The sequence below is a fragment of the Vulpes vulpes genome, chromosome X (assembly GCF_048418805.1).
Source record: "Vulpes vulpes isolate BD-2025 chromosome X, VulVul3, whole genome shotgun sequence".
Lineage (NCBI taxonomy): Eukaryota > Metazoa > Chordata > Mammalia > Carnivora > Canidae > Vulpes > Vulpes vulpes.
This window is the reverse complement of record NC_132796.1, coordinates 87,027,559-87,040,828: the sequence shown is the minus strand read 5'-3', so window position 1 is coordinate 87,040,828 and position 13,270 is coordinate 87,027,559. Positions and strand designations below refer to the sequence as shown.

At 36.4% G+C, this 13,270-nt stretch overlaps 1 protein-coding gene across 31 annotated transcripts in view; it reads left to right on the top strand.

The window, feature by feature from the left end:
- Window positions 1–13,270, top strand: part of KLHL13 (kelch like family member 13) — a 222,051-nt gene that overhangs the window by 185,603 nt on the left and 23,178 nt on the right. For all 31 annotated transcript variants that reach the window (XM_072743630.1, XM_072743631.1, XM_072743621.1 and 28 more), the window contains one exon: window positions 12,751–12,883. In XM_072743630.1, coding sequence (XP_072599731.1) covers window positions 12,751–12,883 — 133 coding nt within the window. The remainder of the gene's footprint in view (window positions 1–12,750; window positions 12,884–13,270) is intronic.

Genomic DNA, 13,270 nt, shown 5'->3' with positions numbered 1-13,270 from the left:
CTGGGCTGTGTCCAGGCGCCCTGTGCTCCGGGGCCTGCGCTGTTGGATTCCCGCTCCCGGCCGCGCAGCTGCCTCTCCGCGGAGCCGCTGCCAGAGCCCCTCCGAGCTGCCCCCGGATCCGCGCAGCCCCCTCCGCGGAGCCGCCGCCCGAGCCCCTCCGAGCTGCTCCGAGTCCAGCCGTGCGCGCTGCAGCCCTTAGGGAGCCCGGCGCACTCTCCCCGGGGCGCAGGTGCCTGTTAGTGTCCCAGGGAGCCCGAGGGCATCCCCGCCCTCCTGGGTCCTGCTCCAACTCCCTGCGGGCCCCTTTCCGCCCGGGACGGTTGGTGCAGCGAAGGTTGGTGCAGCTCCTGCTCCTCCGGGACGGGGCTCTCCTGTACTAGGGACACTCGCCCCGGCCTCAGCCCGGCTCCTCGCGGGGCCCCTCCCCCTTGGATGCCTTTTGTTTTTTTTTTTGTTTTTTTTTAATTAACTTTTATTGGTGTTCAATTTACCAACATACAGAAAAACACCCAGTGCTCATCCCGTCAAGTGTCCCCCTCAGTGCCCGTCACCCATTCACCCCCACCCCCCACCCTCCTCCCCTTCCACCACCCCTAGTTCGTTTCCCCGAGTTAGGAGTCTTTTCGTTTTTCCCTGTCTTCCTACCTTGATAGAAGCGCGAACTCTTCTCACTGTAGCATTCCAGCTGGTCTCTCTTTAAATCTCAGGCCGAATTTGTAGATTTTCAGGATGATTTGAAGGTTATCTAGGTAATTGGTGGGGACAGGTGATTTGGGGACCCTACTCTTCAGCCATCTTGCCCCTCTCCAGAGAGAGATCTTTTTTTTTTTTTTTTTTTTCCAGAGAGAGATCTTAAGCCAACTCTGTGCTAATTGTGCAGCCTGATGCAGGGCTCGATCTCATGATCCTGAGATCATGACCTGAGCCGAAATCAAGAGTTGGATGCTTTAAACAACTAAGCCACCCAGGTGCCCCTGTTCTTTTTTTTTTTAAAGCTTTTTTTTTTTTTCAAGTTATCTCTACATTCAACATGAGGCTCAAGCTCACAACCCCAAGATAAATAGTGATCTAGAAGTCAAACACAGATGAACTATCCTCAAAGTATTAGTTCATAACTTGAGTCTACCACTTAATGCAACATTACAAACTAATAAATGTCAGCAATAAACTAGTTGAGATGACATTACTCAATGAACATTTACCCATGTTAACTAAAGAGAGAGAAAAGATGTATCACTTTATGTTTAATAGCTTTGAAATAAAAAGTCTACTAAAGTGAAAAAAAAAGTTATATACTCTTCCGACTGAGCCAGCCAGGCGCCCTATAAACATTTTATTCTTAATAGAAATAGTAGAATTATGCAGAAAGTCTTCCTTCCTGCCTGCCCTACTTCCTTTCCCCTATCAAAATTGGAAAAAAAACAAAAGCAAACAAGCAAACAGAGAAAAAATGTTAATTGCTAGTTGGACACATCCTTTTTAGGACAAGTAGGCCATAGCTATAGTACCATGTTTCAGCTGGTGGCAGTGTATATTAATTGTTGAATGTTACCCAGGTAGAAACAAATTATTTCTTGATTGTTGGCTATGCTTACTCATACCTATAGAGTTTCAAAATGCCTCCTTGCTGTGGGTGTCTAGGCTCCTAATTGGCATTTTCTCATGTTAAGACTGGTGCCTAACAGATTGTTCTTCTGATATTTTCCTCCATTTTTATCTATTTACTATTTTTCTAGCCAATTTTAGTTGTAAAGCCAATAAAAGGTCATTTTATGGTCTCAAATTGCAATCTATATAATAGTGTTAAAGAAATGAATTATCCCAAGAGTCTGTACAAATTAACTTGTCTTGCCTTCCAATGGGCTAACTTTATGAAATGCTTATGCTAAGGTAGACATTTGGGTGGCTTATTGTTATGTTGATGAACTATATCCAATTTGAAAACTTTATGATCATAAATAAATAATTTTTAAAATGTATTCTTGGGGCACCTGACTGGCTCAGTCAGTAGAGTATGCAACTCATGATCTCAGGGTTGTGAATTCAAGCCCCATATTGAGGGTAGAGTTTACTTTTATTTATTTATTTATTTTTTTGAGTTTACTTTTAAATATTAAAAAATAAAGATGTATTAACATAAGAAAGGGAGGCATAATAGATAAATGGACAAAGAATATGTGGAAGCTATACATATATATTAATATATATGTATTATTTAATATATTACTTATATATTTCTGTATAATTCTATTTCTATTAAGAATAAAATTCATTATATAGTATATATAATGAAATATTACCCAACCATAAAAAGGATGAGCTCTAAAAAAAAAAAAAAAAAAAAAAAAAAAAAAAAAAGGATGAGCTCTTGCCATTTGTAATAACATGGATGGACCTAGAGGATATTATGCTGAGTGAAATAAGTCCAACAGAGAAAGACAAATGCAATATGATTTCACTTAAATGTAAAATCTAAAAAACCCAACAATCCAAAAACCCAAACAAACAAAAGGCAGAAACAGACTCATAAATAGAGAAAAAACTGGTGGTTACCAGAGGGAAGATGGTTGGGGAAATAAGCAAAATGGGTAGAAGGGGGTGGGAGGTAAAGGCTCTCAGTTATGTAATGAATAAGTCAGGGCAATAAAAAGTACAGCATAGGGAATATAGTCAATAGTATTATAATAGTGTTCTCTGGTGACAGATGGTAGCTATGCTTGTGGTGGACGTAGCATTACATATAAACTTGTCAAATCACTATATTGTATACCTGAATCTAATGTAACATTCTGTGTCAATTATACTTCAATTAAAAAAAGAAGGAATAACGATTTTAGAATAATTATGTTTTACAAAAGAAGAGCCCAAGTAATCTAGATTGCTGAAGTTTTTATTCAAAATGGAAATTCGTATTTCTTTATTTCAGTTACCTAAATGGCGCTAGAATGTAGAAAAATGAATATATAATTTGGGGGGAATAACTTTTATGGTACTCAGGATAGGGTACAATAAATTGTTATACTTTCCAATTGAGTGTGTATCTTTAAGATACAAGTTTGAAGAGAGTCTACCACCTTTCCTTTCTGTCTCCTTTAGTAGACAGAATGAGGTTTTGTTGTTATTTAGCATGTATTGAAGTAATACAGAAGATTGGCACATACCAACTGATAGCTAAATATGCTAAATACAGAATTTCAATTTGATTATTTATTGCTAGTATAGAATAACACAGTTTGTTAATGATTATTGATCTTATATCTTACAACCTTGATAAACCAACTTATTCTAGGTACCTTTTTGTAGAATTTGTAGGATTTCCTATATAGAAAATTTTGTCTATGAATAAAGGTACTTTTATTTCATTCTTTCCAATCTGATGCTTTTTATTTCATTTTCTTGCCTTATTGCACTGCACAGGAACTCCAGAGAATTGTTAAATAGTAGTGGTTAAATATACATTCTTACTTTTTTGCTTGTATCACTGGGGAAAGCATTCTTTCTTTTACCATTAAGTATGATGTTAGCTATAGGTTGGAGGAAGTTCCTTTCTGTTCCAATTTGCTGAGACTTTTGTTTTGTGTTTTTAATCAGAAACGGATGTTGGATTTTATCAAATACTTTTTTTGTACCTATCGAGATGATCTCATCATTTTTCTTTTTTAATGTTAATATTGCAAATTATATTGATTGATTTTTGAGCGCTAAGGCAGCCATGCACTGCAGGAATGAGCCTCACTTGGTCATGATCCTTCTTATCTTTCTTACATATTATTAGATTTGATTTGCTAAAATTTTAGGAATTTTTGCACCTATGCTCATGAGGAATTTTGGTTTTAGTTTTCTTACCTTTGTTTGGTTTTGGTATTAGGATAATGCTGGCCTTGTAGAATGAGTTAAGACATGTTCCCTCCTCTTAATTTTCTGGATATCTTTGTGTAGAATTGATATTACCTCTTAATGTTTGGTACAATTCACAAGTAAATATTTAATTTTATACTTAGACATATAGCTCTTCAGGTTATTGATATCTTCTAGAGTAATCTTTAGCAGCTTGTGTCTTTCAAGGAATTTATCCCTTTCAACGGAGTTACTAAATTTATTGGTATATGGTTGTTCATATTTACTTATTATCCTTTTAAAAGCTAAACAATCTCTAGTACTATCACCTTTCTCAATCCTGGTATTAGTAATTTGCATTTTTTTCTCTTTATTTCCCTAATCTGTCTGGGTTTTATCAAATGAATGGATCTCCTCAAAGAACCAGGTTTTTTGGTTTTATTGTTTTTTTTTCTCTTTCTGTGTTACATTTTATCAATCTCCTCTCTGATCTTTATTTTTTCCATTTTCCTGCTTTTGGCAATTAATTTGCTCTTCTTTATAAAAAAAGATTTATTTACTTATTTTAGGGAAAGAAAGAGAGCTTGCGTTCACATGTTGTGGGGAAGAGCAGAGAGAGGGGGAGAGAAAATCTTGAGCAGACTCCACTCCTAGTATGGAGCCTGATGTAGGGCTCAGTCTCACAACCCTGAGATCATGACCTGAGCCGAAATCAAGAGTTGACACTTAACCACCCAGGGACCCTGGGATTAATCTACTCTTCTATTTCTAGCTTCTTAAGGAGGAAGCTGAGATCTTTCATCAGATTGATAAAAAATATTCTTAGCCCTAAAATCTACTTTGTCTGATATTATAGTCATGCCAGCTTTTTTTTTTTCTACGTAAGCTTTATGCCCAACATGGGGCTTGAACTCATGATCCTGAGACCAGAGTTTCGTGCTCTACTGATTGAGCAAGCCAGGTGCCCCCCCCCATGCCAGCTTTATTTTAACTAGTGTTAAATTGGCATATCTTTTGCCATCTTTCTACATCTTTATTTTTTAATTAACATACAGTAAGATGGATTTTTTTTTTGGGCTATACTTTTATGAGTTGGTTTTTTGTTTTTTATTTTACATTTATGAGTTTTAACAAATACATTGTTTTGTGTAATTGCCACCACAGTTGATGCAGGACTGTTCTGTTGCCCCAGCATACTTTTGTTACCCCTTAGCGGTCATACTTAGCTCCACCTCTGAACCCTGGACACTACTCATCTGTTTTCTGTCACAGTATTTTTTGTCCTTTTGAGAATATTACATAAATGGCATCATACAGTCTGGAAGCTTTTGAGACTGGTTTCTTTTACTTTGTCTATTATCTCTGAGATCCATTCATTTTGTTGTATGTATCAGTAGTTTGTTTCTTTTTATTGTTGAGAAGTATTCCATGGTAGGAATTTTTTGGGATCTCTTTTTCTTGGTCCTTCATCTTGACCATCTACCCAGTACTGTCCAGTTTTCTAGGCCTCTCTTGGTCCTCTGGCCTGAAAGCTGGGTTTTATTTATCCTGCTCTGCCATGCACTGACTGTGACTGAACCCATGTCCTGGTCCAAATACAGAGAGGTATTTATTGTAGAGAAATGATCACAGGTCCTCTGATCAAAGAGGAAGCTTCCTCTCCCTCAGGTTTAGGCATTTGCCACCCCCATTGTCAGTGTTGCCACTCCCACTGCCTTGGAATTGCCTAGAGATTGGTACTCAAAAGGGCATAGGGAAATAAAAGTAAAATGGATTTTCTCTACTCACTCTGAGCTTTAGGAGTTTTCTCTGTCTGCTCCCAGATGACCGCCTCCAGGTGATATGGCACCTTAACTCCAGGTTGGGATATACTGGGGGGAAAAGTAGGGGGTAGGGTGGAGGACTCATCATCAATTTGGTCATACTTTGCATTCTGATTTCCTTCCTCAATTCTTTTGCTATTGTTAACCTATTTTTCATTAGCTTTTAAGCTTTGTGGGGTAGCACCAGAACAGTATTTATTCTAGGGGAGACTTTTTCCCAACTGAGGCAAATACTTATGTGTACTCTACTTAAGGCTCTAGAATTATAAGGTTTCCATTCTGGTGGTTTGAATGAATTATGCTCAGTCATTGGTGAGCCTTGGAATGTTTCTTGTGCTCCTTCTGGGTGGCTCTTTCTCCAGACAAATACATTTATCAGTACTCAACTGAATACTTGAGGGAGACTATTTTTATTTTATTTCATTTTATTTTACTTTATTTTATTTATTTATTTATTGTCTCCATAGCCCTCTCTCTATGCAGATCTCTTCTCCTATGTTCTGCCCTACAAACCTAGCTGCCTTAACTCCCTCAACATTCACCAGAAAAGAATGCTGGGCTTCACCTGGGTTCCCACTCCCTGTACCTCTCTCTGTCTTGGAAAGTCCAGAACAATCACAATTGCTTTTCATCTTTTACAGATTCTTCTCTTGCATCCAGTTTTAAACTATTTTTTTCATATATTTTGCTTGGTTTTAAGATGTTTCAAGAGGTAAAGTAAATCCAGTCCCTGTTATTTGAGCTTTGCTGAAAACAGAAATCTGTAGGATGTAATTAAATGCTAAATTGTGAGACTCCAATTAAAGGTACCTGATTATTTTGGAAATTTGGTTAGAGAGAGCGCTACAACGGAGGTCAAATTTGAACTAGGCTTTAAAGGAGGGAGGATATTCTATGTGAAAAATAGTGGCATAAATAAAGATATTAGAGAAGAGGTAAGCCTGGTTTTTACCAATGAGCCAGTCTAGACAACAACCCTCTTAAGTGGGTCAGAGTACTTAGGGAAATAATGACAAATAAGGTTGTGAACAGTTGAGCTGGGGCCAGATTAAAACAATCTTTAAATTCCAGGAGCACCTGGCTGGCTCAGTTGGTAGAGCCTGTGACCCTTGATCTCAGGGTTGTGGTTTTGAGCCCTACATTGGGTATAGAGATTACTTAAAATCTTAAAAAACAAAACAAAGCAAAAAAAAATCTTTCAATTTCTGTAATGTGTTATAACACTGATAGAAAGCAATTAGAAGTTTCTAGACTCCAGGCAGTGTTATGTACTCAGGGCAGTGTTTAATTCAAATTAATATAAACTTTTATATCCTGTCTATATATCTCTATTGCCTTAAACATGCATCTGTTCCTTCTCTGTCCTCTGAATTAAATGAACAGTATCATGAAAACATGGATATGGTATTGTTTTGATCAAATACATTGCATTTACTTGAAGATTAGAACAAGCCCATTCCTTAACCTTTTCTTGAGTTCTTTTATCTTTGTTCATAAAACATATTTTCCATTAATAATCTTTATTGCTCTTCTCAAGATCCATTTCCTTTTCATCCCACATCGTTTTCAAAATTATACTGATCAAAACTGATATAATATGCGAGTAAGTTACTTCTTGTGCAGAATTTAATGGAAAGATTTGCTTATCAGATTGCTTTTTAATATACCCCAAATTACCAATCTAGCTTTTTTCAAAATGACATTACGTTGAATGTAAAAGCTATTGACATCTAACCAACTTTTGATAGTAATTATTTGTAGCTCATATGGTTTCTATACTGTAGTTGTGTAATGTCAATGTGTATCCCCTTCTGTTTTAATGTGACCGTTTAACAATGTTTCAAACTCATTTAAACTGGCTCAGTCCTTCAGGGTATTACAGATGTACCTCCCTCTACTTATTAAGATTTGAAGTTTTGATACATTGGTTAAGTTTAATACAGGGAACAGTAAAACCATTTTTTTAATGCCTGGTGTTTTTTTCCCCAAAAGTATGTGACGAAGAAAAATAAAACAACAGACGTGGGGAGATTCATAGGAGGGGGAAAGGGAAACATTAAAGAAACCAAGAACAGATCATAATCTCTGCATCAATGGAACCCAAGGCCCAGAAGAAATAGAAAAATAGAGAACTAAGATATGGATTGGGGCAGAAAGAAGTTTAGATTAAAGCAATGGGAACCATTTTACAGAAACTCTAAAAGATTCAGTGGAAACTTCGCACAATTGTGTGTACGGCAGAGCTGTATCTGTGTTTGGTCAACTAGCATATGGAAATAGACAACAGACTTTATAGAATTCTGACAAGGGGAATGAGTACAAATCTGGTGGAAGAAAATGATTTTGTAATAAAAGGACACATTTTAAGTGTACAGGGTATCTTTTTTTTTTAAGTTTTTAAAGATTTATTTAAGTAATCTTTACACCCAACTTGGAGCTCAAACTCACAACCCTGACATCAAGAGTCCGACAACTGAGCCAGCCAGGTACCCAATCAGGGCATCTTTGGGAGTCTTTCTAGTGTTAAATAGGGTAAGAATTTATTATAAGACTGAAAGCAAAAGGTAAATAATACTGATGGCAGGTGAGAATTGTGAAGGAGAATAACCTCCCCTTTTCTTTGAATGTATTCATTCTTCACAAGATTAGATTTTAAAAGTTGTTTAGAGAAATGGTATTCTCTACAACAGAATATGTTGTAGAAAGAACTTTAGTTTTTTTCTCTATTTTAAAAAATATTTTATTTATTTTTTCATGAGAATACACAGAGAGGAGAGAGAGAAGCAGAGACACAGGCAGAGGGAGAAGCAGACCCCATGCAGGGAGCCTGATGTGGGACTCGATCCCAGGTCTCCAGGATCACACCCTGGGCTGCAGACAGCGCTAAACCACTGAGCCACCAGGGCTGCCCTAGTTTTTTTCTCTTTAGAGCTGGGATATACAGATAACAGCATGCAAACAAGATATTTAGAATCTGTATGAAAACAATCTGAATTGACAGATCTTATTTGGATAAAGATAGCAATAATCAGGAATAAAATTGGCAAATGTGGAATTGGATGGTGGGATTGTTCATTTCTGCATTTGAAAGTAAAGGTTGTGAAATATACAGAAAGGGAAACTACTTCATATGCAGTGAAAATAAATGCAAAACCTCACAGAAGCAGACACTTTGCCAAAGGTAGATAAATTAAGCTTAGAATAAAAGATACTCAGACTGCATTGAAAGTGGTCTAGGGGCAAAAAGAAAGAAAAGAAAAGAAAAGAAAAGAAAAGAAAAGAAAAGAAAAGAAAAGAAAAGAAAAGAAAAGAAAAGAAAAAGAAGGAAGGAAGGAAGAAAGAAAGAAAGAAAGAAAGAAAAGAAAGAAAAAAAGAAAAGAAAAGAAAAGAGTTCTAGGGGCTTCAGCTTCCTTTCTTTGGGGATGCCAGATTATACCGAGGAATGGTAGGGGATTTTTTAAAGATAGTGCAAAGGGAAGCAAAATGATCAGATTTGTGAAGAGGGTAAAAGCTCCTGGTGTCTTAGCTGAGCTGTCCAGATTTAATGGATTGAGTATATACCTAAACAAGCAGTTTTAATAGAATATGGACAAAATGAGAAAGGACACAGATAATGATATAGGAAGCATTAGCTATTCCTTTATTCAAAAAGAAAAAGAAGGAATAATAATAAGCAGTAGGAGTGGAGACTACTAACATTACTCAGTTCCCCATGTAAAGCACTTATAGGAGTATTTTATTTTATTTTATTTTATTTATTTTACTTATAGGAGTGTTTTAAAGACAGAAGGGCTAGCAAATATTTGTCTCTTGGGCTTTTGTTGTTTTTAGTGGAAGAGAATAACTGACTGGATACAATCACTGCTTTGACAGAATAAGCCATGATTGCCTTGCACAGATAATTATCTATATATACCTTAGAGAAGATTCAGAAATATTTTTCATGAATAAAAATAAAGCAAGGTGGCATACAGTACCTAATCTCACTTCATTGGTATTTTAACATTTTTTTTTTTGCCAGTACCCAAGGTATAATCAATTTCCCAAGACAAACCATGTGCTTTAACTTGCCAGTAGCTATTAAAACTTTAAAAATATGTGTTCTTGAAACCAACAATTCCACTTTTATGAATACTTCCCACAGATCTACTCACACAAGTAGATATATGTACAAGGAGGTCTGTTACAGCATTGCTCATAATGGCAAAAGTTGAGAGACAACCTAAGTATCCAACCAGAGAGGAATGGATGGATAATGAATGATATGCTGCCACGATGGAATATTATGCATCCACTAAAAAGAAAATGAAGTAGATTTGTTTATACTGAGTGGTGTCTATTTTATGTGCTAAAGTGATTTTTAAAAATGCACAATATGTATAGTATTCCACTTTAAAAATCCTATATATGTACAAGCAAATGATAGATTATGCATATGTATAGAAAGAGACCTGGAAGTATATATAATAAAGTGTTAACAGTAAGTTATTTCCTGCATGTAGAAGTGGTGGAGTTTTAGTTTTTAATTTATATCTTGTATTTTTATAACAAGCATATGTTTAATTTTTTAAAAACCTGCCATTTACCTGAGGGAGAAAAAAGCCAAGCCCTCGTGAGTCCACCTTTTCTCCCTGAACCCTGGTTCAATTCCTCTTCTCTCATCATAGCCTTTACAGTTTAGTACAAAGAAGCACTACAGGCACCATTGGTTTTATTATTGGAAGAAGTTTCCCAAATCAAGTTCCTGGTTTCTAGTTAGCTTGTCCCAAAATTAAAGTTCTGCTCAACATGACCATATGGTTTTAAAATACCAAGTGGTGGCTTCTTGGTAAAATCAGAGTTGTTTGTTCACTCACTTAGTTGAACATAAATTGAACATAGATTAAGTGCAAACATGCTAGTCCGTCAACTCTTCTATCTGATGGCTCCCTCCATCTCAATCAATTTCTTAACCATCCCATCCCTTTCCCAGTGGTCATTTTCAATGCTACCCAATGCTTGTCTCCCTTTGAAAGGCAATCCCCTTATTGCAATTCAGACTCCATATATGAATTCTCTAAAAGCGACTTTTTGCCTTTGCATGAGAATATTCCCCTAAAATGGACATCTCTTTTTACCTTTACTTTTCTAAATAAGAGAGGCTGGAGATCATTTAGCAATGGAAAATGGAAACTATCAAGGGTGGGGGTATATAATGTTTGTGTTTATAGAAGAAAAGAGGCATTTGTGAAAGATTTGATATTTGTGAACAAAAACATATGTCAGTCACTGTTAGAGAAAGAAAAATATGATATATAATCCTGTTTAAAGTATATGTATAATGTATAAATATTTTTGGAATAAAAATATTTATATCTCTTTCCACAGAGAAAGTGGCTGGATCACATTATCTCTTTGAAGTTCCAGTTCTGTAGATTCAAGCATTTTCTTTAAAAAGCAATTTAAAAATTATGATGATAAGATGTTTAGACTGAGATTTATATTATTCATATGTGAAAGATCAATATTTCTAAAACTACATTCTTCAATATGCCATGCCTTTTGCTTCTTAAATCCGTGAAACACAACTTTAAATAAAAGTTTTATTTGGGGTCATTAAAATGTGAAAGGGGTGGAATGCTTGCTATTTTGTTGTGTTACATTATTACATTACAACATATATTAGAAGGTGATTTGTATGAGTATCTTCATGGTTTCTAATAATAATATAATTACCATTTAGAAACTAGAGAGTAAATCTTGCTACAATCTTCAGTCCTGAGCCTCAGTTTGTCTCCTTTTTGTGCATTTTACCAGACTATTATCATCTTAAGATGGTTCATTCTCCCAATAATAGACCAAAGGAACAACTGCCTATTTGTCATCAGTTGGGATCATCATAGGAGGGTGGAAGAGCTAACCAATAGGCCCTCTTCTCACAAGAGCTCTGTCCATCCTCTGAATTGTGGGTGCCATCCTTTTAATTCTCCACTGCACTTTAGGCATTTGGGGACAATTATGTGCCATGTTGGAGCTACCTGGGCTCTTTTTTGCCAAAGATAATTAAATTCCAGACTTGAAACCTGAAAGATAATTGGCCAGGCAGCAGCAATGTACCAAGTATAAGGATATTTAAGACAATCAATCCCTAATTCTCAAAGATATGGAACAATCTAGTTAGTAGAAAAGAACTCCTATCTTGCAATTAGCACAGATTCTCTATACCTTTCTTTCTCAAAAAGAAAAACAAAACAAAACCCCAAAAAACAAACAAAACCAAACTAAGGGACCCTGGGTTGTCTGACTCTTGGTTTCTGTTCAGGTCATGATCTCAGGGCTGTGAGATGGAGCCCTGCATTGGCTATGCCCTGTGAGTGGAACCTGCTTAAGATTCTCCCTCTCCCTCTGCCCCTCCCCACCCCCGTGCACATGTGTGTGCTAAGTAAATAAATCCTTTTTTTTTCAAAAGCAGAAAACAAACCTCAAAATTAAACAAAAAAAAACAAGGTGTGTCAGTAGTGCACTATAAAAGAACTATTAATATATTATTACAGAAAGCAGTGTTATCTATACCCTAAGTCTGCACTTGGGAAAATGAAAGCATACAGGTAATTTCTTTTCAAAATAAGATAAAGTCAGTGGTTGTGTAAATAAGTAAATGTATATACTATTTCCATATTTGTTCTTAATCAAAATTAGTCTTTTTTAAGATTTTATTTATTTATTCATGAGAGACACAGAGAGAGAGAGAGAGAGAGAGAGAGAGGCAGAGACATAGGCAGAGAGAAGCAGCCTCTATGCAGGGAGCCCGACGTGGGACTCGATCCCAGGTCTCCAGTATCAGGCCCTGGGCTGAAGGCAGTGCTAAACCGCTGAGCCACCGGGGATGCCCTAAATTAGTCTTAATTTTACCTTCTCCTACTCTTTTCCTACTGTGAATTAGCTATACATTGTCATGCATCAATTAAGTTTAGTCTTCTGCATAATTATTCTGTTGGTTTTATGTTCTAAATATGTCACACACATTAATATATAAACAGAATTTTAGCATGTAGAAATGTGTCTACCCATTTAACCTTGGTTAGTGGCTTAATTCATCTTCTTGTTGTAGGGCTTTGACCAGCTTCGACTTGAAGGATTGCTTTGTGACGTGACTCTGATGCCAGGTGACACAGATGATGCCTTTCCTGTGCATAGAGTCATGATGGCCTCTGCTAGTGATTACTTCAAGGCTATGTTCACAGGTAGGTTGGCTTGCTAAATTCTGCACCCACATTAAAACAATATGAAAAATACATGTTTATGTGTTTTTGTTTCTAAAGTGAAATTCAGTTCTTTTGATCTGTATCTTTATAAGAAGAAATGTTTCAAAAGGAATATATACCCAGCATGTGTGGTTGTAGGCAGCGCTTTTTAAATTTGGGAAATGGATGTACCTTTTTCATACTTCTATCCACTTTTACTTCACAACTTCTCTTTTACAGGTACATATCCGAATGCCCTGCCAGAGACTCTGGGTCCCACTAGACAATCTTTAATCCATCAAAAGATATGAAGTGACAGGAGAACATTTTGGAGGCACTTGCATTATATACGACTTCCATTAGTATAGAGATACTCCTTTTTAAGTA